The sequence below is a fragment of the Chiloscyllium plagiosum genome, chromosome 28 (genome assembly GCF_004010195.1).
Source record: "Chiloscyllium plagiosum isolate BGI_BamShark_2017 chromosome 28, ASM401019v2, whole genome shotgun sequence".
Taxonomy (NCBI): Eukaryota; Metazoa; Chordata; class Chondrichthyes; order Orectolobiformes; family Hemiscylliidae; genus Chiloscyllium; species Chiloscyllium plagiosum.
Window position 1 is genome coordinate 18,024,057 of NC_057737.1, and position 27,778 is coordinate 18,051,834.

Genomic DNA, 27,778 nt, shown 5'->3' on the forward strand with positions numbered 1-27,778 from the left:
AACAGTTTCCCTTCCCCCCCCACCTCACCCTAGTTCCAAACTTCCAGCTCAGCACTGTCCCCATGACTTGTCCTATCTATCTTCTTTTCTACCTATCCACTCCCCCCTCCCCCCACGAAGTCACCTCCATCCCCTCCCCCACTCACCGATTGTACTCTACGCTACTTTCTCCCCACCCCCACCCTCTTCTCACTTATCTCTCCACGCTTCAGGCTCTCTGCCTGTATTCCTGATGAAGGGCTTTTGCCCGAAATGTCAGTTTTACTGCTCCTCGGATGCTGCCTGAACTGCTGTGCTCTTCCAGCACCACTAATCCAGAATCTGTTATAGATGGAGTCTACTTAAGTGAAGTGGCCAATTATATTGCATTGTTTTTTTCCTTTCGATTTATTCCTTAACAGTTTTTCCAGTTTGAGTTTGAGAGAAAGTGGGGACTAGAGTTAAAGAGATTTGGTTTAAATCATGGGCATTAATTAGATTACTTGTGGTTTAACTTGGCTCTCTGAAGCTAATGAATTATTAAATCTTTTGTTTACACTATAAACCAGGCATCTAGTATCAGTTCTTCAGAAAGTCTGGTAATAGTTCAAAACTTTTGGTTCGGGACCATTGAGGTCAATTTTGAGGGTCAATGAGCACTTTAATGTATGTAGGTATAGGGAGGGAGACTTAATTTGGTCAGCTGTGTCTGTGCAATAATACTCGCTTGCACTATAATGTTGCTTTTTCCCTGGAATGGTCTTTTTTCCCCCAGTAGTACTTAAGTGCTATATTAGCAAATGGTGATAAAAAGAATTTGAAACATTTCTGCAATCAATTTTATTTTCTCCTTGCATGAATTAATTCCCTGGTTTTGACTGCTCCTAAATAAAAGTGATCCATCACCATAAAAGACTGCTCCCCATAAATTCAAAAGGTAACTCTTAAAGGGCAAACTGCTTCCGTGATGCAAGTCATTTCCAACTTTTATCAGCATAGCGAGTTCCACCACGCCTTACAAATACACTGTTTAAAATAGATGTTCAAACTAGATGTGAAACTAAAAATAATATTTAAAAATTGTAAGCAGTCACAGTACTTCTAAGACAATTCAAACCTGCTTGACAGGTTGAGGAAGTGGTTATAAAGATATACAGGATTCTGGGCTTTATAAATAGAGGGACTGGTATACAAAAGCAAGGAAAGTATATTGAACCTTTCGAAAAGGTTTTTGCTGGAACCACAGCATTGTGTCCAATATCAGGCATTACATTTTAGAGGTGCAGAAAAATAATTACAGGAATAATTCCAGGAATGAGGTATTTAAATTACATGGATAGATTAGAGAAGCTTGTTGTTTTTTCCCTCCCTAACAGGTGAGAAAAAATTTGATGGAGGTGTTCAAAATTGAGGCAACCAGGGAGAATAGAGGGGAACTGTTCCTAGTGGTAAAAGGGTTCAAAAATCAGTGGACACCTAATACAAGATGATTTAACCAAGTGAAATGGGTAAAAACATCTTTGCACAGCAAGTGGTCAATATCACCTCCGTGGTAAAAACAAATTCAACTGGGACATTCATAAAGGAATTCAGCATGCATCGGAGAATTACAGGGATTGAATGGAGTTTCTCCTACAGAGAACTGGGACAGACAGTAAACTTAAGTGCCTCTTTCCATGCTTCAAGTAGTTTATAATTCTAATGAATTACAAAACTTGCAATATCCCTGGTGTTTATTTTTGATCTCTACAATTCATGATGCTCTTTCCTGCAAGTTTGTTCAAGTGGGTTCAGGTGCAGCTTTGGGCAAGTTTGTCTGGAGTTTGCATGTTCTCACAGTGTCTTCATGGGTTTCTGCTGGATGCTTCAGTTTCCTTCCACAGTCCAAAAATGTGCAGGTTAGATGGATTAGCAATAGTAAATGTGGGTTTTGGGATAGGGAGGGATGCCCTTTGGAGGCTCAGTGTAATCTCAAGAGCCAAATGACCTCTTTTCTGCACTGTAACAATTCTATTTACCATAGTTCACATAAAAACCCTACCACATATCCATTAAAAGGTATTCATAGTAAAATTTTGGATTGATACTTTTCTAGCTATATCTTCAATGGAAAGTGAAATGCCTCATGATATGTTCAAGTTGCTTTTGATCTAAAAGCCCCTTCTCTTACTTCTGAGATTAAACATTGTAACATTAAGTATTAACACGTTTTCTCTGAATGGAGCTGAATCAATGTATTCCTTAAAAATGAGTAGCTGCAATCCAGTAGATCCAAATTAACTAATAAAGCAACTAAGCAGTAATACATGTTTTGTGCATACCAGTTTTTTTTTTAATTTAAAAAAATTCCTTTTTTTAGTGCATTTCCAGTCTACAATACCTGCATCAGATAAGACACCATTTGTTCCTTTTATTAATTTGTGCAGCATAAGTGTCACTAGCTGGCCAGCATTTATTGCTCATCCCTAGTCCCCTGAGGTGGTGTGGTGATGAGCTGCCCTCTTGAATCTGCAGTCCACCCCCAATGCCATTAGGGAGGGAATTTGTTTAGTGCCCACCTGCATCAAAATGGTATACAACAATAACATCCCTGAATATCTACGTTTTCTCCCATATCTCTGGACCAGGAGGCTAGGTTAAAGCCCCACCTTCTCCAGAGGGCTGGTAACAACATCTCTGAACAGGTTAATTAGAAAATATTTACATCTGTTGTCTTTAAATTCACAATCCAGTGACCCTGGCGCTGTGAGGCAGTGCAAACTACTGAGCCGCACTGCTGCCATCGATCCTATGATTAGAAATAAAAATATTGCACAGAATAAATGGTGCAGTAACCACAACTGTAGTAGTTTTAAAAAGGGAAAAGGTGTAGGAGTCCAAATCATGTGCTGATGCCAATTTTATTATGGGTTAAGTGCAGAAACTTGTTGCAGCTCAGATGTGAAGAACATACTGTGCAGGAACAGTTTATTCAAGAGCCAACAATAAAATATTTTGGTGACATTAAACATTAGGCAATGGCTCAAGAATTTACCTACAAAGCTACATTTAGAATCAGCATCAATAAACAGCTTCAAAATTAGGTTTCACTAATTTGCAGTGACATATACAAAAGGTTAAACCATGCATTACTCTCACAGAATATTAACCTTAAGGAGGACATTACTCAATTAATGTTGGATCTGTAAACAAGTAGAAACACTTCTGTAATTGTATGAATCACTTCCACGTGAAATCCACCATTGCATTCCCTCATTGTTACTGGTGGACAAGCCCCATAAAAATGAAAAAAGAAACATGCTTACATGGAAGTAGTTTATCTGAGATTTCATTTCTGATGACTGCCTGGCAGTTGGAAAACCAACGATAACTGCATCATCATAGCTATTTCTGCATTGTTGTTCAGCGAGAAAGTGGATAAAACTGTTTCTCAGGTGGATATCTCCAGAGAGCTTTGCTACTTGAATTATTTTATCACTGAGGCTTCAGACCATGATGTGTCAAACATGGAATTTCATTAAACTAAAAGATCTTTCCTTTGGCAATGAAATTAGCTCATTTCTGTTGGATTTATGACACTACAGTGTTCACACTACAAGGAAAATAATAGTACTACTACTTCTGAAGATTTGAATAACTATCAGATTCCAGGTTCTAAAAGGATCTTCTTTGAGATCACAGTCAGCCGTATTGCCAGCACATCTCAATCCCTGCATCATGCATAATAGGTAGCAATTTCAAATGAAATTTGGCTTCTTGACATTGGAAAAATCAGTTCAGAAAGATCAAATCAACTGTAACAAATCCAAGCCTAGAGTTGCTATATGAAACACACCACAGTTTGACAGCTTTGTCATTCACACTTCACTTTAAATAAGAATGTAACACTAAAAAGGTGCAATGCTGCAGATGTACAGAACCACTGAGATGAAGTGTTACAAGAGTATACTCAGGAACTGCTAATAGTTGTACTTGGTAATTTGTAGGGAGCTTCTTTAACCACTGAAGATGTCTCATGTCCAACACATTGCACAGAATGCAAGTGGAAATCAGTTGTTTTTGTACTGTTCCATTGCTATGCAATTTGTTGCACTGAATAAGGAAATTGGATTTCACGAAAGTGCAACCATCACTAAGAGGTTATTCCTAATATAATATGAAATTCAGTTGATTGGGAGCATGGAATGGATGAGGCAGTTATATTAGGGATATTAATAAAAATGTCAATTTAGCTACCTCATTCTGTTAGGTTCAATTATTGTCATCTAGGTTACTTGGAAGCATTCCTCTCAAGTCAGTTAAGTTAGAGATTCAATTCTAATCATAGACATGTGAAAATAACCCAGGCAGACTCAATAAACAATAGAACATAGAATAATACAGTGCAGAACAGGCCCTTCGACCCTTGATGTTGCACTGACCTGTGAAATATTCTCAGCTCGTCCCCCTACACTATCCCAAAATCATCCACATGCTTATCTAAGGATTGTTAAATCTCCCTACTGCGGCTTAGTTGACTACATTAGCAGGTAGGGCATTCCACACCCTTACCACTCTCTGCGTAAAGAACCTGCCTCTGACATCTATCACCCCTCAATTTGCAGTTATGCCCCCTCATACATGTTATCATCATCATTCTAGGAAAAAGACTTTCACTATCTATCCTATCTAATCCTCTGATCATCTTGTATGTCTCTACCAAATCCCCTCTTAGCCTTCTTCTTTCCAATGAGAACAGGTTCAGGTCTCTCAGCCTTTCCTCATAAGACCTTCCCTCCAGGCAGCATACTGGTAAATCTCCTCTGCATTTTTTCCAATGCTTCCACATCCTTCCCGAAATATAGTGACCAGAATTGTACACAATATTCCAAGTGTGGCCGCACCAGCGTTTTGTATAGTTGCAGCATGATATTGCGGCTCTGGAACTCAATCCCTCTACGAATGAAAGCTAACACACCGTATGCCTTCTTAACAGCACTATCCACCTGGGTGGCAACTTTCGGGGATCTATGTACATGGACTCCAAGATCCCTCTGCACATCCACACCACCAAGAATCTTTCCATCCGACCCAGTATTCTGCCTTTGTTATTCTTCCCAAAGTGCATCACCTCACATTTAGTTGCACTGAGCTCCATTTGCCACCTCTCAGCCCAATTCTGCAGTATATCCAAGTCCCCCTGCAACCTGTAACATTCTTCCACACTGTCCACTACTCCACCGACTTTAGTGTAGTCTGCATATTTACTAATCCATCCACTTATGCCTGTGTCTAAGTCATTTTTATAAATGACAAACAGCAGTGGTCCCAAAACAGTTCCTTATGGCACACCACTAGTAACCGGACTCCAGACTAAATATTTTCCATCAACCACCACTCGCTGCCTTCTTTCAAAAAGCCAGTTTCTAATCCAAACTGCAACATCACCCTCAATTCCATGTCTCTGCATTTTCTCCCACAGCCTAGCATGTGGAACCTTATCAAAGGCTTTACTGAAGTCCATGTATACCACGTCAACTATCCTACCCTTATCTACTAAGTGAGCATTCAATCATTAGAAACATTTTTCAAATAAAACATTAAACCAAAACCTCATTTACCTACTTGTAAACCTAAAATTGCTTCAGGGCTTGCAAAGTTCTTGATGCCCCGCTAACTTTCTTCCCTTAACCAATGCCACCAAAAACACATTATCTGGCCATTCCTTCACTGTTGTTCACAGGATCTTGCTTTGTATAACACGACTGCTATGATTCCCAAAATAACAATGACATCTAATGGGTTATCTTTGAAGGACAAAATATTTTAAAGATATCGAGAGAAAAAAAAAAGTGTTCAGTTTCATATAAATGCAGGTTCTTTATTATCACTCAACCTCAAGGGTGTAACTTGAAACTTTTTAGATTACATTACAGTGTGGAAACAGGCCCTTCGGCCCAAGTCCACACCGACCCGCCACCCACCCATACCCCTAACCTAACACTACGGGCCATTTAGTATGGCCAATTCACCTGACCTGCACATCTTTGGACTGTGGGAGGAAACCGGAGCACCCGGAGGAAACCCACGCAGACACGGGGAGAACATGCAAACTCCACACAGTCAGTTGCCTGAGGCAGGAATTGAACCCCGGACTCTGGCGCTGAGGCAGCAGTGCTAACCACTGGGCTACCGTGCCGTTTAACTTTGTTAAACTCAGTTCACTGACACAGCTTGGCTTAGAAGATGCTCGATTAAATATGGTTGAATATGCAAACAGAAACAGATAAAGTCTCTGTAAATAAAAACTGTAATCCTATTTTACTGAAGTGGCTTGAACAATAACAAACAAGCTATGATATCCTTGAAATCTACTTTAATTATCCCTGTAACTTTTAAACAAACTTTCTTTGTTCCCAAAGTTCCCAATTATAATCTATTTGTTTGCAGTCTTAGGCAGTTGAACGAAGCACCATCCTCAATGCCTCTCCAGTGTTATCCACTTGAGTGGGACTACACTTGTTTGATTTCATTTTCATCCATTTAATTGCAGGCAGGATATTATCTGTAACGGCAGTTCTACTTCTGTATAGATATTTCTGCTGCTTCCAAGAATCTATTCCTGGGCCCCTTATTTCTTGTTGAAATATTGAACATATAAAAAAAAAACAGAATTACGGATATGATGTTACACCCACCTTTACATCAGCAGTAACTTTCTCTACTCCATGTGCTACAGTGCCAGGCTTCTGGTCTGAAATTCAGTACTGGATAAGAAGATCTGTCCAATTCAATGCCAGAAATTAAAACCTATTGCTTTCCATAACCATCACAAATCTGCTCACGAACCACAAACTCCACATCGCCTTCCCCAGCAATTATCGGAGGTTGAGCCAGATTGTTTCCAACTCTGTCATATTTTAGGACCAAGTTGAGCTTCTGATCTCATAGCCACATCATCACTAAGAATGCCTATTTCCTACTCTTAAAAAGTTGTTTAATGCTGTACTAGGGGGCGGCACGGTGGCTCAATGGTTAGCACTACTGCCTCACAGCACGAGGGTCCCATATTCGATTCCAGTCTTGGGTGACTGTCTGTGTGGAGTTTGCACATTCTCCCCATGACAACGTGGGCACCCTCCGGGTACTCCGGTTTCCTCCCACAGTCCAAAGATGTGAGAGTCAGGTGAATTGGCCATGCAAAATTGCCCGTAGTGTTAGGTGCATTAGATGGAGGGAAATGAGTCTGGGTGGTTACTCTTTGGAGGGTCGGTGTGGACTAGTTGGGCCGAAGGGCCTGTTTCCACACTGTAGGGAATCTAATCTATTCTAACCTCGATTCATTAGCTGTCGAAACCCTTTTTGATGCTTTTGTTATCTCTAGACTTGACTATTTCAATTCACTCATGCCAAATTCCTACATTTTCCCATCATAAACTTTAGATCATCCAGAACTCTGCTGTTGATGTTAAATTTTCAAGAAATTCAGTTCACCCATCAGCCCTGCACACGTGAACTCACATGGCTCACAGGTGGGCAATATGACAATTATAAAATTCGCATCCTCATTTTCAAATACTTCCATGGTCGGGCTCCTCAATCTCTATTTTCTTCCAGAACCACAGTGGAATTTCTGCATTCATCTAATGCTGGTCTCTTGAACATCAAGTTAACTGCTCTACAATTTGTGGCCATGCTTTCAACTGCTGTGGTGCTAGTCCACCTTTCACTTCTCCTTTAAGCCACCACTCAAACCCTGTCCCTTCAACTAAGCTTGTGGCTATTTAACCTAATATCAATTATCATGGTATGGTTCAGTGTCAAATTTCTAAAAGTGCTGTGGGACATTTTATATCAGTGGGACTAAATAAAATAAGTTGCTGTTCTTGAGAAAATATTTACTACAGTGAACAGATGTTTATAATTAAACATAGTCATCTACATCAATGGTTTTTAGAGCCCCTGTGATGCAATGGTAATGTCTCCACTTCTAGGCCAGGAGGCATGGGTTCAATGCCACCTTCTCCTAAACAGGATGATTAGAAAATATCCAGAATATTGGTGTCGCCATGAATTCTGCATAGCCTGTGCAGAAATTCCCCATTGGTGTGTAAGCAGTACAATGGAGGCCAGTCAAAACATATTCCAAAACAACAATTATGCTTCAACAGTTGCTCACAGACAGTCCAGATCAGCTTTGAACACTGCAAACATTTCCAAAACTAACTTTCATTAGGAGTGTTTATTTGCCAATAAAGTGAAAATCAATATAGAAGCATTTTTCTTGCTAAATCAAACAAGTATCTTTACAAAGCAGGAGAGGAACAGCAATAAATACAGTTGTCAAACAAGACTGAACTTCTGGCCTCCTGTTCAACTTGTAAGGGAAAAAGAGGGTAGTTCCAATATTAGTCTTAAAAATAAGAAAAGAATTTAAAAATCAATTTCGAGTGAGTGACAAGTTTTTGATGTTTATTTGATACCCTTCACAGATGTCTGCAATTTCAAAGCATAAACTAAAAGGAAAATAAAGGGGTCACAACTATTTTCAACACAATTAAAACCCTGCAACATAACCTTCATCAGCTACTTTTATTCCAAGTACATGCCCTTCTCGAGTTGCCAGATGCAGAACAACTAATTTTTCCTTGTGTGCACTTACTGGTTTCTCATTTGCAATAGTAGCTGAAGTCTAGATCATAGATTCAGATTCCCTACCTTGTGCAGAGAGGCCTTTCGGCCATCAAGTCTGTACAAACCCTCCAAAGAGTATCCCTGCGAGATCCACTCCCCTACCCTTTTCTCATAACCCTGCATTTGCCCTCTTTGTTGCTAAATAAAATTCATAATATCAAAAAAAAAGGTTAAATAAAGCTTACCGTTTTGGTATGTTGGCAGAAATCTAGTAAATTGACACTCCAAGCAAAAAGAACTTGAGGAATTAGAGACATACCAATTCATATTTGCAAAATAATACTGTATCAGCATCAACAAGAATAAACAGTGTCAAACATACCAAATACCTGATGAGAGAGATTTACTCCAGGGTGTAGCATAAAACAATAATATCTATTCTTACAGTGCTCGCTCAACTTGATTTTTCAAGAACAGACTCAAGCTTTCATGAATTTCAGCCAGCTTAATGCAAGTGGTAGGTTGATTCAGGTGCCATGAATTTGAGAGTGTATTGTACAAAAACAGCTAAATCATGAAAATTAAAAATTACCAATGTTGATTGAAACAAGAGAATGAGAACCAGAGTTGGCAAACAAAACAGAGTACACGAGTAAGACAAATCAAAAGATGCTTTGCTGAAACACTTTACAGGCAATTAAATACTTTGAAGTACAGTTTTATCTTACAAGTAACCAACAAAGCTACCAATTTATACCCTAGCCAGATCCCAGTCATTTTAAAGATTGCAACCTCATGACAAGATGAAACAATAGTAAGGTGTTTCTTAAATAAAATGCTTTTACTTCAAAACTAGAAATACCATTAAGTTTATTATTGACGGAGAAACAACAGTCAGGCCACAGAGAATTAACATTCCTGTGCATCTTAATGAAATAAAACAAAATAGTCAGCTCCAACAGGAAAGGAACCTTTCACACTATAAAGCCGAGATTATGCAGCTCTTGATCCCATATGACCTTCTGACTTAGTGGCAAGACCCACAATTAAGTTACAAATACAGTGCTTCCTAAATTTTCTCTGCCTGTGACTTCATTTTGACCCTTGAAAATTGTCATGACCCTATCAGAGCAGACACAGGAGGGAGAATCTGGGAAATTGAGGGGAGGGGGCAGAACTATACTGCAGCCAATACTGCCCCTGAACTTATAACTCCAAACTTTGACTAGCTACCCCACTTCAAGTGCTGACTCCCACTCTGGGTAACCCTGGACAAATGGAACAGATAAAGGCCTGATGACTTTCAGATAAAGTGTGAATTAAAATCAGTACAAAATAAACTTGCCCTCCTTGTAACAAATGATTCTACAACATTCAAGAATATATCTGTATCAGTTATGAACTCTTGCAAATGTTCTGAATAGATTCTTCCCTCAGCCACCAAAAACTTAAATTGGAATTACACTTTGTCCTTTCATTAATTGTGACACCTTTCCAGTACAGACTGGCAAACACCTACAAAATAAGTTTTTCTTAAGTATTTAAATGTTCATGAAAGACTTTGGGAAATTGCAAGGGCCTCAAACACATGCCAGTTCTTTGTCATTCAACATTGACTAGTTTTGTACAAGTGCTCAGAATTTCCACTACTGCAGGTTCCCCATGGGAGATTGATTAGTAAGGTTAGATCTCATGGAAAACAGGGAAAACTAGCCATTTGGATACAGAACTGGCTCAAAGATAGAAGACAGAGGGTGGTGGTGGAGGGTTGTTTTTCAGACTTGAGGCCTGTGACCAGTGGAGTGCCACAAGGATCGGTGCTGGGCCCTCTACTTTTTGTCATTTACATAAATGATTTGGATGCGAGCATAACAGGTACAGTTAGTGGACACCAAAATTGGAGGTGTAGTGGACAGCGAAGAGGGTTACCTCAGATTACAACAGGATCTGGACCAGATGGGCCAATGGGCTGAGAAGTGGCAGATGGAGTTTAATTCAGATAAATGTGAGGTGCTGCATTTTGGGAAAGCAAATCTTAGCAGGACATATACACTTAATGGTAAGGTCCTAGGGAGTGTTGCTGAATAAAGAGACCTTGGAGTGTAGGTTCATAGCTCCTTGAAAGTGGAGTCACAGGTAGATAGGATAGTGAAGGTGTATGGTATGCTTTCCTTTATTGGTCAGAGTATTGAGTACAGGAGTTGGGAAGTCATGTTGCGGCTGTACAGGACATTGTGTTAGGCCACTTTTGGAATATTGTGTGCAATTTTGGTCTCCTTCCTATCAGAAAGATGTTGTGAAACTTGAAAGGGTTCAGAAAAGATTTACAAGGATGTTGCCAGGGTTGGAGGATCTGAGCTACAGGGAGAGGCTGGAGCTGTTTTCCCTGGAGCATCGGACACTGAGGGGTGACCTTATAGAGGTTTACAAAATTCTGAGGGGCATGGAAAGGATAAATAGACAGTCTTTTCCCTGGGATGGGGAGTCCAGAACTAGAGGGCATAGGTTTAGGGTGAGAGGGGAATGATATAAAAGAGACCTAAGGAACAACTTTTTCACGCAGAGGGTGGTATGTGTATGGAATGAACTGCCAGAGGATGTGGTGGAGGCTGGTACAATTGCAACATTTAAAAGGCATTTGGATGGGTATATGAATAGGAAGGGTTTGGAGGGATATGGGCCGGGTGCTGGCAGGTGGAACTAGATTGGGTTGGGATATCTGGTCGGCATGGATGGGTTGGACCGAAGGGTCTGTTTCCATGCTGTACACCTCTACGACTCTATATACATGGAAGATCGATTAAAAATGTTCATAGTGGGGGATAGGACAAAGTTTCCTCACTTAGTCAGGAAAAGAAAGGCCCAGTACTTCAACACTCAACTGCTCTTCCTGGCAGATCAATTAAGCAGCAGCATTAATCCCAAGTGTGCAAATTCTACACAAATTCAGGACAGCATGGATGGGGAGGCTGCATTCTTAAAAGGCAGGCAGACCGACAGTCAGGTTCTTGAATAGTAATGGAATCAAAGGATTTGGGGAGAAGGCTGAATGAGGTTGAGAATATCTCAGCTACGGCAGAGCAGACTCAAAGGGGCCAAATGGCCTAATTCTGCACCTGTATCTTATTCAGAAAAAAAACGATTCAATTTCCCTCAACATTGCTCACTCATTAATATTTCATACAATGCTTAAGTGAAAAGACATCGATATGATTGCAACATTGCTGCAAGTGTGGAAAAAAGCCAAGCCAGCAAATTTGTGTTATTCAACACGTCTAAGTACAAGTTTCATGCAGTAAATAACAACAGCTTTTTGAAAAAGTGAAAGTACTAAGTTACTAAGTGTACTACACAGCACACACTTTATAAGTGGTTGAAATTGTACAATATCAAATTACAGCACATTTATTTGTACTTACAGAAGATTGATTTCATTCTGTGAAATAACCGCATTTTCTGAGAAATAAGGGGTCATCTTCACGCAACAGCAAGAACACCAGCTCCCCACCTCTGCTTTGCCTTCACTCAAGATAGCGTCCAAAGTCATTTGGAGACTCAGCTTTGGGTGCACACTTTATATATACTTCTAAAGAGAGCTATCTTTACTTTCAAAATGAACCTCAATAAACGAGCCCATTTAAATTGTTAAAATCAAACCAGAGGTCGTTAACGTTTTGGAGAACTGGAGGTCAAATCGGTTGAAGGAGTTAACCCACAGGACGAACAAGCGCTGTCTGGGTTTTGGAGGAGGACTGGATTATTTTGTCCCACAGAGTGTAAGCGAAAGAGCACCGCTGTGAAGAGTGGTTTTCGGATATGCTCAGCCCTGAACTGTGGTTCTGGCAATGCTGCCTCTAGCTGCCGTGATGCAGTTCCAATCAGGAAAACGCGTCAAATTCCGGACAAATCACATGGGTCATTGGCTCATTCTGAAGCTTGTTGGAGATTGGATTGGTAGAATCTCCAATTCTTTCCTCTTAACCTATTCACTCCTATTCCGCTCTCAGTTGTTGCGAGCTTCCCCTCGATCTTTGGTCTGTGTAGAAAGCCCACGCTGATCTTACTATTTATCCGGCTCTGGTTTCCTGGTCAGCTGCGCACTTCCTCCACTGAGTTTATCAGACGGAGAAGCAGTGGTTGTGCAACCGTCACACAATCGCGAAAAAAAGCTCGAGAGAGAGAGAAAAGAAAATTCCCCCTCCCCCCGATTTCCCGGTGTCAGATTTATCACAGAATAGTCACTTCGAGCCAAAATATTACCTTTTGATTTTTCCAGTACTGTAGTTCCTATGCTATCGGGATAATCGACGTGTAGCTACTTTCCACGAAAATTCATGTTTTCAATAGATTAATATGGTTCAATAGTACGTAACTCAAACAAAAAAACCACGTTCGTCTGACAACATTCCACGAGGACGACGACAAATGTCCCACGGAACTTCATGCCCACATTTTTCTTCACCTCTGCTTGGACATCTTGCTAATGACCAAGTGGAGATAAAAATCCAAATATCAAATACTGGGAACTGAAACTACCCTTTACCTCAATATTCTATTTCATTTATCTTGATGTAGCAAATTTACACTTATAAAAAAAAGTTTCTGGCTTTCCTAAAAATGTAGTGAGCAAATACATTGACTAGTATGGTTATGATTGATAAGTAGAGCTTGTGTATATAATCTGTAAACTGCATTTATTGAGAACACTGATGGAGACTTGTTGCTTACTAATCACTCTGGAGTATGAACGCTGTAGCAATGGGAGAGTGGCATAGAGGCAGGTGTGGAATCATTGGAAGCTGTACCCACTGGATTGTACACAAGCAGCTGAGACCATATATAGTGCTTTCAAAATATTTCTCACTGTGACCCCATAGTGAGGCCTGATAATCGCAGTGACCTCAGTGAGAAGGGAGAGGTTAGAAACAGGAGAGGAGAGATCATACTGCTTGGAGTTTTTTTTATAGGCCTCCGCAGAGTTCCAGGGAGGTGGAAGAGAGGATTAGCAAAATTATTCTGGGTAGGAGTGAAAGGAACAGGGTGGTCATTACAGAAGACTTTAACTTCCCAACATTGACTGGAAATGCTATAACTCTAGTATGTCAGATGGATCAGTTTTTGCCCGATGTGTACAGGAGGGTTTCCTGACTGTATGTCAAAGGGCCGACAAGAGGGGAGGCCACACTGGATCTGGTACTTGGTAATGAACCAGGCCAGGTGTTTGATTTAGTTATAGGTAGCACTTTGGAGAGAATGACCATAAGCAAGAATTAGGATGCATAGAATGGGGTAGCAAAATGCAGGGGATGTAGACAATAGAAATGTGGAGCTAGTTTAAGGAACAGACATTGCGTGCCCTTGATAGGCATGTCCCTGTCAGACAGGGAGGAATAATAAGGTAAGGGAACCATGGTTTACTACAGAAATTGCATCTCTTGTTAAGAAGAAGAAGGAGGCTTATGTGTTGATGAGGCAAGATGGTTCAGATGAGGCAATGAAGAATTACAGATCAGCTAGGAAGGATTTAAAGAGAGAGAGTTAAGAAGAGCAAAGAGAGGACACGAGCAGTCCTTAGCAAATAGAATAAAGGAGAATCCTAAAGCTTTCTATAGGTATGTGAGGAATAAAAGGATGATTAGGGTAGGAGTAGGGCCAGTCAAAGATATGAAGTTGAGTGTGGACCCTATGGAGATCGTAGAGGTGCTAAACGAACATTTCTCATCGGTTTTCACTCAGGAAAAGGAGAATATTGTAGAGGAGAAAAATGAGGTAGGAGGAGATATTAGACTAGAAAAGATCAAGGTTAGTTACGAACAGGTGTTATCAATTCTAGGAAGAGTGAAACTGGACAAGGCCCCTGGGCTGGATGGGACTTATCAGATGATTCTCTGGGAAGCTAGGGAAGAGCCTTTGGCTTTGATATTTGAGTCATCATTGTCTACAGGTTTAGTACCAGAGGACTGGAGGATTGCAAATGTTGTGCCCTTGTTCAAGAAGGGCAGAAGAGATGACCCAGGTAATTATAGACCAGTGAGCCTTACGTCTGTTGTAGGAAAGGCTTTGGAAAGGATTATAAGATTTATAATCATCTAGCAAGCAACAAATTGATTTCAGATAGTCAACATGGTTTTGTCAAGGGCAGGTCATGTCTCACAAACCTCACTGAGTTTTTTGAGAAGGTGACCAAGCATGTAGATGAGGGTAGGGCAGTTGATGTGGTATACATGGACTTCAGTAAAGCCTTTGATAAGGTTCCACATGGTAGGCTGTGGGAGAAAATGCAGAGGCATGCAATTGAGGGTGATTTAGCAATTTGGATTAGAAACTGGCTTTTTGAAAGAAGGCAGTGAGTAGTGTTTGATGGAAAATGTTCAGTCTGGAGTCTGGTTACTAGTGGTGTGCTACAAGGATCTGTTTTGGGACCACTGCTGTTTGTCATTTTTATAAATGACTTAGACGCAGGCATAGGTGGATGGATTAGTAAATTTGCAGACGACACTAAAGTCGGAGTAGTGGACAGTTTGGAAGAAGGTTACAGGGGGACTTGGATAAATTGCAGAATTGGACTGAGAGGTGGCAAATGGAGTTCAATGCAGCTAAATGTGAGGTGATGCACTTTGGGAAGAATAACAGGAAGGCAGAGTACTGGGTCAATGGAAAGATTCGTGGTAGTGTGGATGTGCAGAGGGATCTTGGAGTCCATATACATAGATCCCTGAAAGTTGCCACCCAGGTGGATAGTGCTGTTAAGAAGGCATACGGTGTGTTAGCTTTCATTCGTAGAGGGATTGAGTTCCAGAGCCGCAATATCATGCTGCAACTATACAAAACGCTGGTGCGGCCACACTTGGAATATTGTGTACAATTCTGGTCACTATATTTCGGGAAGGATGTGGAAGCATTGGAAAAGATGCAGAGGAGATTTACCAGGATGTTGCCTGATCTGGAGGGAAGGTCTTATGAGGAAAGGCTGAGAGACTTGAACCTGTTCTCATTGGCAGGAAGAAGTCTAAGAGGGGATTTGATAGAAACATACAAGATGATCAGAGGATTAGAAAGGGTAGACAGTGAAAGTCTTTTTCCTAGGATGATGACGTCAGCTTGTAGGAGGAGGCATAACTGCAAATTGAGGGGTGATAGATTTAAGACAGATGTCAGAGGCAGGTTCTTTACCAGAGAGTGGTACGGGTGTGGAATGCCCTACCTGCTAATGTAGTCAACTCAGCCACATTAGGGAGATTTAAACAATCCTTAGATAAGCACGTGGATGATTTTGGGATCGTGTAGGGGGACAAGCTGAGAATAGGGCCAAAAGGCCTGTTCTACACTGTACTGTTCTATGTTCTATGAAAGTGGGATTCAGTGCTTGTTGGAAACCTCAAGAGCTCAGTTTTTTTTTTGGAGCAAAGAACCATCTCATGAGAATACAAAAAGAGTGTCCTCTTGTACAAGTAAAGGAGTTCACCAATTTTGCAATAATTATTGAAGAATCCAACTCTTCCCTATCGCTAGAAAAACAACTTACAACCATATCCTTCTGAACCACTTACTGCAACATTTCGACCATGATCTGCTACCACTGAGTCAGAACAGCTTCAGAGAAAAGTGAATGTAATATTGATATGGTGTTTTCAGTAGGACAGCTCCAAAACAATACCAAGAATAGGACATGGAATTGATTGATCTGACCAACGTCTTTGTAGCACAGTCAATCGCAAAGGCCTTAGGAAATAGGGAAGTAGGCTTTGAAAATTCCACAAAGGCATTCTCGCACATTTCTTGAATAATGATGAAGGTTCTCTGATCCAGTCTAAGTCACTAATAGTTAAAAAGGGCTGCATTCAAATGTCAACCTTCTTCAGCATATTTTTCTCCACCGTGCTCTCCAATGCTTTACACAATCGTAATCCTGGTGTCAAAATCATATATTGCATGGGTGGGAAGCTGCTTAATTTGAGGTTTTCTCCAGGCAAAGGTCACCAGTGACAGACTTTACAATTTCCTGTTTCCCAATGACTATGCACCGGATCCCCGTTCAGGGTTGGACATGCATTGCAGTTTGTTCTTCAACGCATGCAATTACTTCAGCCTTACAATTAGCATGAAAAAAAAACACTAACTTAACTGCTTCAGCAAAGTCCTATCTCAAGCTAAAGTTTTCAGTCCATGACTAGAATGTGTCAGCAGTGGATAAATTCACTTATCTCAGCAACACCACATCTCTCGCTCTAGGTCTCTATAGTAATGACCAGACGCATGTAAGAACTGCAAATGCAAGTGTAGCCTTGGTAGATTCTGAATGTCAGTCTGAGAATGGACAAGAATAAATCTGCCAACCAGACTGACAGTTTATAGAACAATAATTCTGTCCACTCTGCTCTACACAGAAAATTTGGACTGTGTACCAGTATCACATAAAGAAGTTCAACCAATTTTACTTGTGCTACCTTCAAAAGCTTCTAAAAATCAGATAGCAGAAGACAATACCTGACACGGAGGTGCTCACAAACTGGTACACCAATAATCCAGACCATGCTAAGAAAAATCACAGCTGGGTGGTCAAGAAGCCAAAATCCCTATAGTGTAGATTAGATTACATTAGATTAGATTAGATTACATTACAGTGTGGAAACAGGCCCTTCGGCCCAACAAGTCCACACCGACCCGCCGAAGCGAAACCCACCCATACCCCTACATTTACCCCTTACCTAACACTACGGGCAATTTAGCATGGCCAATTCACCTGACCCTGCACATCTTTTGGACTGTGGGAGGAAACCGGAGCACCCGGAGGAAACCCACGCAGACACGGGGAGAACGTGCAAACTCCACACAGTCAGTCGCCTGAGGCGGGAATTGAACCCGGGTCTCAGGCGCTGTGAGGCAGCAGTGCTAACCACTGTGCCACTGTACTTGCTTGTCCCAGTGAATCTTCTATGCAAAGCTAAAGCTTGAGATGTCTGCCACAGAGTTCGAAAAACATTCTGAAGGCTTCACTTCGGGATTTTGTTAATAACTGATTAGTGAGAGGCTTGCTGCACCAGCCAAATTAAAAGTGCAACGTCTGTTGAAAGCAAGCACACATTAGAAGCAGGCAGAAAACAAAAACAGAGGCAATTCCACATCAACTTGTCCAAAACTCAATCATATCCAATCATATTTTAGTAGAAACAAATCAGCTTTAGGAGTCACTTTACGTACCAACAGCACCTTATCAAACATCCCAGGTGATGAACAAAGCTAGCTTCGCCTTGAAGGATAAAGAAGTCTAGATAGAGTCCTACTTGGAAGTGCATGTGGTAAACAAATAAGCGAAGATTAAACTCATGCCCAGCAGACTAGCAAGCTGACAAGTTTGCAGATGCACAAAAAAAATCACTTAATTGAAGCATCAGATTGCCAGCAAATATGAAACTTAACCTCACTATGGAACAATAATTTGGAGAAGTAGGGGTGAGAAGGAGGAAGTAAATTTTAAAATACTAACTTTTAAAATACAGCAGAGACATGATAATACTCTACCTTTTCTCCCTCTCAAATTGACCCAGCTTTTGTCTCCACCTGAAGTCAAAAAAGTGTTATGCATACAAAGTTAGCGAGTCCCAGTACAGGATTCAACAGAGCAAAAACACAGCTGAAATTAATGTTATCCACTGCAGATTGCAAATCACATATAATACATTTCCAACAGGAATCATTTGGTCACAATCAGGCAGAATATCTGGAAGATTTTTTCTGTTACCAGAAAGGAACACTGAAAGCAAAGGGATTCATTTCTGTCCTTGGCATGAATCCACTAGCTCAGCATATGATGTGATGTATTTACACAGTGGCTGCCTTTCCTGGAATCTTTTTAACTATAAACAAATTCTTAGGAAAAATAAATTCTTAGCAGAAATTAGTCACTTGTAATAGCTTTTAAGATGTATTTTTATAGCGTATGAACATCGATACCTTTAATGTCAGAAGGGTGCCATCATGTTTTAAGCATGGATTTTGACATTTTACAGGATTTGGGAAATGATCTTGGCAATGTTTCTCTGGATAATATATTCTACAGAGATCTAAGTCGGCTTTTTACACCCTGCATGAAATCACTCAGTCTACATTACAGAAATTCAACTAAAGCTTATTCATTTAGTAGGACAGCGCAATTAGCAACCAGCAGTTCTCCCTTCCCTTAGAATTTCTTGCTCATGGGAATTATTTCAGAACCATGGAAGTTTCCAGCACAGAAAGACTTCCATTTTAAATCTGTTGAGTCTGGCATTTTGCTACAACGAAAATGCTTGTTTCCTTGCTCACTTCCCATAATCCTGCAAGTTTTCCTGCATCCTGTACATATCTATTTGACTTCAAAAATACAAATCATCAGTACATCTCAACTAATGCCCATGACAAGAGACCATCCACTGTAATTTCTCTCAACTTGTATTTTATTCTCTGAATAAGGCCAAGGCCATTTGACAACTCTACAGCCACTGGATTAAATCTGCCAAACACCTGCCAACAATGTTTACCTATAGAAAACACTTTCAAACTGATCATAGATGTTTGTGCGCAAAGTGAAGTCAGCTAGAAGCAGGCAGATATGGAACGTGACTGAAGTGCAGGAAAAATCTTAAGATTTCTTAGATGAGCTGTGTTTCTTTGTCTGCCTGTTGTACAGGCTCCTTACTCTGGGGTGGCAATTCTACTTCACAGACACCAACAATCAGCTCCAAGAGGGAAATGGAAGAAGAAAGAGGGGCTGGTGTGTGTATGGCAGGATGGAAAGAGGGTTGTTGGTTGTGAGAATGGGGCAATATGAGTTTGGAAGAGGGTCTACTTAATATTGTCAGTGAAGGAATGAACCAGCAGTTGGGTGGAGAGTGAGAAAGAGAGAGCGGCATACACATTGAATGGGAGACAGAGAGCGCGACACATTTGTGTTGTTTGTATGAAAAACAGAAAGAAACAAACATATGGTGTTTAAGTTGTGAGTGGGGGGGGTGGCATGGACTTTTCTGTAAATGAGAGAATACAGAGACCTCGGGTAAAACCATTGTGAGCACACAAAGTAAAGGACTTTTATAAATAACTTCAAAAACAGATTCTCATATTTATGATGCAATATAGCTTGATCGATAATATAGAAGCTTTCATACTTACATGCTGCTACCCTGCTCTATTTTTATTGGCATCAGTTTTGTTTCCACTGCCTGTCAGTGGACCTCGTACCCCCCCCCCCCCCCCACCCCACCATGGCCAGTTTCTCAACAAAGCACTGATTGCAATTGATTGATGGACTCCCAGACCCCAACTGACAAGCTGGCCACACAGGGCATCGGGCCTGCAGCACGGGTTGGCAATAAGCTTACTTGGAGCTGGGTTAATTCCAGCAGCCATGGGCTGAGGCTCTTAAGTGGTCTTTAACTGGCCACCTTAAATTGCTTCTGTCACCTCTCTACACATTCTAGTAACTTGTCCTCTGAAGTCTTTTACAGTATTGCGTCAACACTTTCCTACTCTTGTAGATTGAACATGTTCCATAATATAAATATGGCAACCAAAAGCTTCAAGATAAAGGTTTGGTTATATTATAACATTGGGCATCTGAACTTTTTATGGCAATTCCAATTTATGTGATCTTGAAATCAAAACAGCTTTAGTCAATACACTCAAAGGTAAACTGCTTAGTCAAATAACAAAGAATAGTGAACTTTGAGCCATTAAGAAAAATTATAAACTATTTTGAGCAAAGAATGTGATAGACCCTGGCCAGAGCTGAAGCAGATTAATGTAGAGAGTGCCCTTATTTGAGGTTAAAAGTTCCATCAATAAAACAAAAAGATGAAAACTAATAGTACTAATTACTCCTTTTCCACTGCTAACATGACTGTAATCACTTTAAATAATAAGTCTACTGTACAATAATTTAAAAGCTTATACCTAAGGTCAGATTTAAATAAATCCTTTGAGCAAAATCAATACACTACTGGCACATTTAATTAGTGTAGCCCATTTGTACACAAATTAACAAACTCCTTTGCACAATTGATTAGGTCTTAAAATTATTCCTACAGTTCCCAGGATTGACAGTTAAGTTAACACAGTGGCTCCAAGAACAAATCAGAGGGTGGATGTGTTGGAAAGTAACCTGACTGCCCAAGGCCGGTCTAAAACATTTACAAAGGCACAAATCAGATTTGTATGGTATATTCTCCAATTGCACGACAAGTGTAGCTCCAACAATACTCAAGAAGCCAGACCATTCAAGTTCTAGGCAGTTTACTCGATATAGGTTGTAAGTTTGCTTACTGAGCTGGTTGGTTTGTTCTCAGAGGTTTCGTCACCATACTAGGTAACATAGTCAGTGAGCCTACGTTGAAGTGCTAGTGTTCTGTCCCACTTTCTATTTATGTGTCTTGGTCTGTTAAGGTGGGTGATATCATTTCTGGTTCTTTTTCTCAGAGGTTGGTAAATGGGGTCCAAATCGGTGTTCATTGATGGACTTCCAGTTTGAATGCCAGGCCTCAAGGAATTCTCGTATGTCTTTGGTTAACCTGTCCTAGGATGGATGTGTTGTCCCAGTCGAAGTGGTGTCCTTCTTCATCCGTATGTAAGGATTCCAGTGATAGTTGGTCAAGTCTTTTGGTGGGTATTGGTGCTCAGGTATCCTGATGGCTGGTTTCCTTCTGTCTGTCCGATGTAGTGTTTGTTGCAGTCCCTGCAGGGTATTTTGTATATTACATTTGTTTTGCTAACTGCTGGTACAGGGTCCTTTTGGTTCATCAATAGCTGTTTCAATGTGGTGATAGATTTGTGGGTTACCATGATACCAAAGGGTTGGAGTAGTCTAATCATCATCTCAGAGATGTCTTTGATGTATGGTAGCATGTCTAGAGTCTGTGGGCGTTTTGTGTCTTGTTTGGGTTTTGTTTTATCAATTGGCAGACTAAGCTCATTGGGAACCCGTTTTTAAATACGTTGTATAGATATATTTCTTCTGCTGCTCATTAGTTCCCGGGTGCTGCAGTGTGTTGTGGCCCATTTAAAAAATGTCCTGATGCAGCTCCTTTTGTGGGTGTTGGGATGATTACTTCTGTAGTTGAGTATCTGGTTAGTGTGTTACTTTCCTGTAGATGCTGTCTGCAGTTCTCCACTAACTGTTCGTTCCACTGTGACATCTAGGAAGGCAAGTCTGTTATTGCTCTCTTCCTCTTTTCGTGAAATTAATGCCAGTAAGGATGCTGTTAATGATACTATAGGTTTCTTCTAATTTGTTCTGTTTCATGATGACAAAGATATCATCCACATACCGGACCCAAAGCTTGGGTTGGATAGAATCTAAAATGCATTTCTGATATGAACTTGGCTATTTCATGGCAAACTAATATATACAAACATTAGATTACAATACAGGGCATACAGGAACATGCTTCAATGACTTATAGGACAAGATGAAGTAAGAGATCTTGATGCCCTCATGTCTCATGTTAATTATGAGAGATATAACTATTACCTTCCTCTAAAATGGGTGGTGGAAACAGAATTAGTAATAATTTTCAAAGTAAAATTGGACAAATCTACGAAAAGGTGAAATTGTCAGAACTGTGGGGAATGAGCAGAGGAATGGCATTATTTTAGTTTTTGTCATTTGAAGAGTCAGCAATAGGCAATGGCTTCCTCCTGAGTTGTATGATTTTTAGTACTTGGGTTTTTCCAGCCTTTCCTGTTTTCAACTTGATTTGCAGCTGCTGTAGTGATTTTTTTCTTTTTATTCAATCCCTGATCTCTGTAAAGTTAGGCAAGCACCTAAAGGTTATGGAATTGATTTTAATTGATTCTGGGGGAAAAAGGAGGGAAGGTGATCCTGGAGAGGGTCAACACGCAGACATCAGATTGGAGCAAGATGAATCTTGATGATGATGTTCACCCTATCCCTGGGCAATTTATCATTTTGCACGGACATCTGGGCTCAAATGAAGATGAGACAGTTATGTGAAGTACCAGAGAATCGCGACTGCTTAAAGACTTGAATTACAGTATAAATTAATACTTTCAATAAAAAGCCCCAGAAAAGGGGATGCAAGAATCAAAACAGTGATCTTCCTCACATGAATTTAACAAAAAAGTAAATTAGATTGTTTTTCATGCTTAATGGGAGTACATCATAAAGATAGTATTGTTGCCTTCTGTATTTTTGACTTGTGTTTTCTTCAAGGTTGGGTCCTTACTGAGAATAGAATCAGTGAATGTACTCTCAGAATTTAACAAAAAGAAAACAGATTTCTTCATTATTATAAAACATTAACTCTTGGAATTATTTCATTATTAAACAAACTCACTGAATAAGTTTTTGTGATAAAGGCAGTTCTGTGGAGAAATGTGATCTTCGGTATATCTCCTGCATCAGTACTTAGATTAGGACGAAATGAAATGACTCTCCATGTTTTTGGTATGATGAAATCTACACTTTGATATTCATTTTCAGCTACATAACATGATACCAATAGGCTTAATATAGTGTTTATTAAGCAATAGGGTCATGCAACATTAACATCTGTACACAAAGTACTGTAGTGCAGGATATTGTGTAGGCTTGATGACGGCATTTCCTGGGAGGAGAAAAGTAAAGCTCAACATGAATATGCTTGTAACAAAAAAGGTACTTTAGGGTCAAAAACTCTCTGTACTCTTCCAAAACACACAGAAAATTTAAAATTAACTCTGATTATTTTGGTCACTATGTACACTTTGAATTGGAAATATTTGATTCCTGAAGAATTCATGAGATAGCGCCATAGAAGTGGTACATCTGAAGGCTTTTGACAATAGTGTCCACCCTACAATTGAGCTGATTTTAATTGAAGTTAGTGGAGAAATTTGAATACCAGATAAGGTTGATAAGCAGGGCACTGACATACAATACCATTAAAAAAGGAACAAGATGAGGCCATTTGGCCTCTCGAGCCTGCTCTGCCATGCAGTAGAATCGTGGCTGATCTGTGACTCCTAAATGTTACATTCCTATCCATACCTCAATCAGATTCTTAACCAGCAGGGGAATCAATCCCAGTCTTAAATATACACAAGGATTCTGCCCCTACAGCTCTCTGATGCAAGGAGTTCGAAAGACACACAACCCCCAGAAGAAATTGGCACTGCTTAATTCTGAAACTGTACACACTGCTCCTAAATGTTTCCATGAGGGAAAGCCCCTTAAGAGTCCTATATGTTTCAAAGAGATTATCTCTCAATTCTAAAATCCAGTAAGTAGAGTCCTAATCTGTTTACCCTTGCTCATTAGACAATCCCTCAATACTGGGAATCATCTTAGTGAATTTTCTCTGAACTGCCTCAAATGAAATGGTATCTTTCCTTAAATAAGAGGACCAAAATATGTGATCTCACCAGCACATTGTACAAATGCAGTAAGACATCTCCAGTCTTATACTCCAACACCCTTGAAATAAGGGCCAACATTCCATTAACGTTCCACACTGCAGATTTCTTTACATTAGAAAACTAGACAAAAAAGACAATCAGGAATCAACTTATTTGGGGGAGCAGGTTCTTGGGACTTTAACTGGCTGTATTAAATGTTTGCCATTGTTTTTCAACCACCTTTTGCTAGATAATAAACTTTTTCAATCCAGTCCAGCCAACTTTGCCTTCATCCTATATAATTACACGTATACAAGTTTTGCAGAGTTCCATAAGATTGTAAAATGTAGGAGCAGAATTAGCCCATTAGGCCCACTGATTCTGCTTGACTCAATGTCTGGACTGTTTCTCACTCTCATTCCCCTGCTCTTGTATTCTAGCCCTCTTGAAATGAATGCTAACATTGCATTTGCCTTCCTAACTGCCAGATGAACCTGTATGTTAGTCTTAAGAGAATCCTGAACTAGGACTCCCAAACCCCTTTGTGCTACAGAATTCCAAAGCCTTTCCCCACTTAGAAAATAATCTACACCTTTATTCTTCCTACTAGAGTGCATAACTTCACACTTTCCCACATTTGTATTCCATCTGCAACTTCTTTGCACACTCTCCTAGCGTGTGCAAGTTCTTCTGCAGTCTCCCCATTTCCCCAATACTGTCCCTCCACCTATCTTTATGCATTTACAAACTTAGCAACAATACCCTTAGTTCCTTCATCCAGATCCTTAACATATAAAATGATTAGCTGTGATCCCAATACTGCAGAAATCCACGAGTTACTGGGTGTCATCTTGAAAAAAAAAAGACTCCCTTATTCTCCCTCTCGACCTGCTGCCAGCCAACTAATCTTCAATCTATTCCAGTAATTTGCCCTGAACACTGTGGGCCATCTTCTCTTATTTAGCAGCCTCTTGTACCACACCTTGTCAAAGGCCTTCTGGGAATTCAAACAGAAAATGTCTCTTGCCTCTGCTCTGTCTAATTTGCTCACTATCTCCTCAAAGGAATTCTAATGGATTTGTCAGGTACAACCTTCCCTCGAGGAATGTGTTGACTCAGCTTTAGTTAACACTGCCATTCCAAATACAACCTCAATCTTAATAATGAACTCTAAAATGTTACCAGTGACGGAGGTCAGGCTAACTGGCATATGATTTCCTGTCTTCTACCTCCCTCCCTTTTTAGTAGGCATGCAAGAGGCTGGAAGAACACAGCAAGCCAGGCAGCATCAGGAGATGAAGAAGTCCACGTTTTGGATGTAACCCTTCTTCAGGGCTCCTGAAGAAGGGTTACACCTGAAATGTTGACTTCTCCACTTCCTGATGCAGCCTGGCTTGCTGTGTGCTTCAGCCTCTTGCCTGTCTACTTTGGATTTCAGCACCTGCAGTCTTTTTTTGTCTCTCTCCCTTCTTAGATAGGGGTGTCATATTAGCCATTTTCCAGTCTTCAAAGGTTCAAATGATTCCTGAAAGATCACCACAAATGCTTCCACAATCTCCTCAGCTATCTCCTTCAAAACCCTGGGGGTATAGTTCATCTAGCCCAGGTGACTTATTCACCTTCAAATCCTTCAGCTTTCTCAGCGTCTCCTCCTTACTGATGGCCACTATACTCATCTCTGCTCCTTCATTTTTGAAGTTTGTTATGCCCCTGGAGTCTTCCATCATGAAGACTGCTGCAAAATACCTATTCAGTTCCTCTGTCATTTTTTTGTCCCCCATTACTATTTCTCCAGCCTTACTTTCCAGTGGTCCAACGTCCCTTCTTGCCTCTCTTACCTTGAAGGTGTAAAATTTGTTTAATAACAAAGATGTTTGAAAAAACACCCCATATATCTGTTCTTGCCTACCTTCTAAAAATCATGCAATTTATCAGCAATTGTATTTTCTTATTCTGAAAATGAAAACATACCAAATTACATTTCACTATGTCGATTTGCATCTGCCATATGTTGGCTAATTACATAATCCTGTCCAGTGTTCGCATCAGCGCTTATTTTCACCTTCCCCAGACCTCCCAATTGGTATTCTACAAAGCATTCTGAAGCACCATCCACTGTGAAGAAGTAAAAGCTCAATGTGATGCAAGATGAAGGTCAAGTCCACTTGAATTACATGATTCAGCAGTGTACATTCAAGAACATCGAATAAGTCTACCAGCATAATGCACTGCTCTTTTCAGAGCACATTATTAATTCCTTCTGTTTAGGACAATTACCTTACGGCAGATTGCACCAATAATAGCTAACTTAAATGACAAACGTATACTGCCAGGTTGCAATTGCATTGAAGTCAAGCGACAGGACAGTGAGTTTCTGCTTTCTGAAAATTTTACAACCGAAATGACTGCCAGACTACTCAGACTTCTTAGCATCATGGTAGCCCACAGACCCACAAACACACTAAAACAGCAGTGAATGAACTTAAAGAACCTATACAGACAATAAGCAAAACCAATGCCTTGCAAGAAACATAACAAACACTTTATTGGACAAACAGGCAGAAAACTAGCCACCAGCATACATGAACATCAAGTAGCTACAAAAAGACATGACCTACCATCATGAGTATCCTTACATACAGGTGAGGAAGGACACCACTTCAACTGGACAACACATCCATCCTAGGACAAGCCAAACAGAGACAAGCACGAGCATTCAGAGAAGCATGGCATTCCAACCGGAACTCTATCAACAAACACATTGAGGAAATGGGGTCTGAGTCAGAGGATGGTAAAAGAACAGGAAAGATATCACCACAGGAAATGACATCACCAACCCAAGGAAACTTAAACACAAATAGAAAGTGGGTCACTAACACCAGTGCTTCACTGGATGCTCACTGATGTTACCTATAGTATGATGACAAAACGTCTGAAAACAAACCTTCCAGCTCAGTGAGCAAACTTACATCCATCCATTTTACAGTTTGAATCTCGTTTAAATGTGGAATGGAGGAAGAAAAAGAAAATTAAAGAAATGATTATGTGCAGAAAGGACATTCTAATATCAAGTTGATGCAATTGCTCATTTGGTTATTGTACAGGTGTGAAAAATTTCCTCCAATGGGAAAAAAATAGATCAGTGTTCTTTCTACCAGTTTTTTCCAGTATCCTTACTGGAAAGGTAATCTATATGGAAGTATCTGCACATGGGAATGGTGTTTCCACTTCTGGGTGAGTCAGATCTAAGGGCTCTGTTTTAAAATTGTGAGATTACCCTTTTAGGACCAAGAAGAAGAATGGTTTTCTCTCAGACGGCCATTCACCAGCATCACTGATTACTTTTTTAAAATAAAGGTGGATAGATTCTTGTTTGGCAAGGGAATCAATGGTTATTGGAGGTAGAAGAGAAAGTGGAACTTGAAACATAAATTTCTTTGAATGGTAGAGCAGGTTCGAAAGGCAGAATGGTCTACTTCTGCTCCAAATTCATATTATACTGTATATCAATGTATCAATTCATACCATTAGAAAAAGAAGAAGAATTATTAATGGGACAAATTTGGGTGTAATGGCACTTCACATGCTCTGGTGAAATCCACAAGTACGATTAGTTTATATCGCCTTTGGAATTGAGAAATTAACTTTGTAAAGAAATAAGGAAAAAAGTTAAACATGACTCATTCAATTATTGCTGTAATGAATCACCAAAACCAGGTGAATCGCCTACTTATGTTAAAACCCTGTCGGCATAGACATCAGACACTACGTGTTTCTTTGCATGAGCAACAGATGAATATTGCCTGTTTGTGGAATA

General features: G+C 40.2%; 1 protein-coding gene across 4 annotated transcripts in view; it reads right to left on the reverse strand.

Annotated features, from left to right (window-relative positions):
• ssh2a (slingshot protein phosphatase 2a) overlaps positions 1-27,778 on the reverse strand; it is a 169,203-nt gene that overhangs the window by 75,290 nt on the left and 66,135 nt on the right. For 2 of the 4 annotated variants that reach the window (XM_043718417.1, XM_043718416.1), the window contains exon 1: positions 12,012-12,657. The exons of the other annotated variants lie outside the window; for them this stretch is intronic. In XM_043718417.1, coding sequence (XP_043574352.1) covers positions 12,012-12,139 — 128 coding nt within the window. In that variant the 5' untranslated portion in view covers positions 12,140-12,657. Of the gene's footprint in view, positions 1-12,011; positions 12,658-27,778 lie in introns of those variants that run through there. 4 annotated transcript variants of the gene reach the window in all.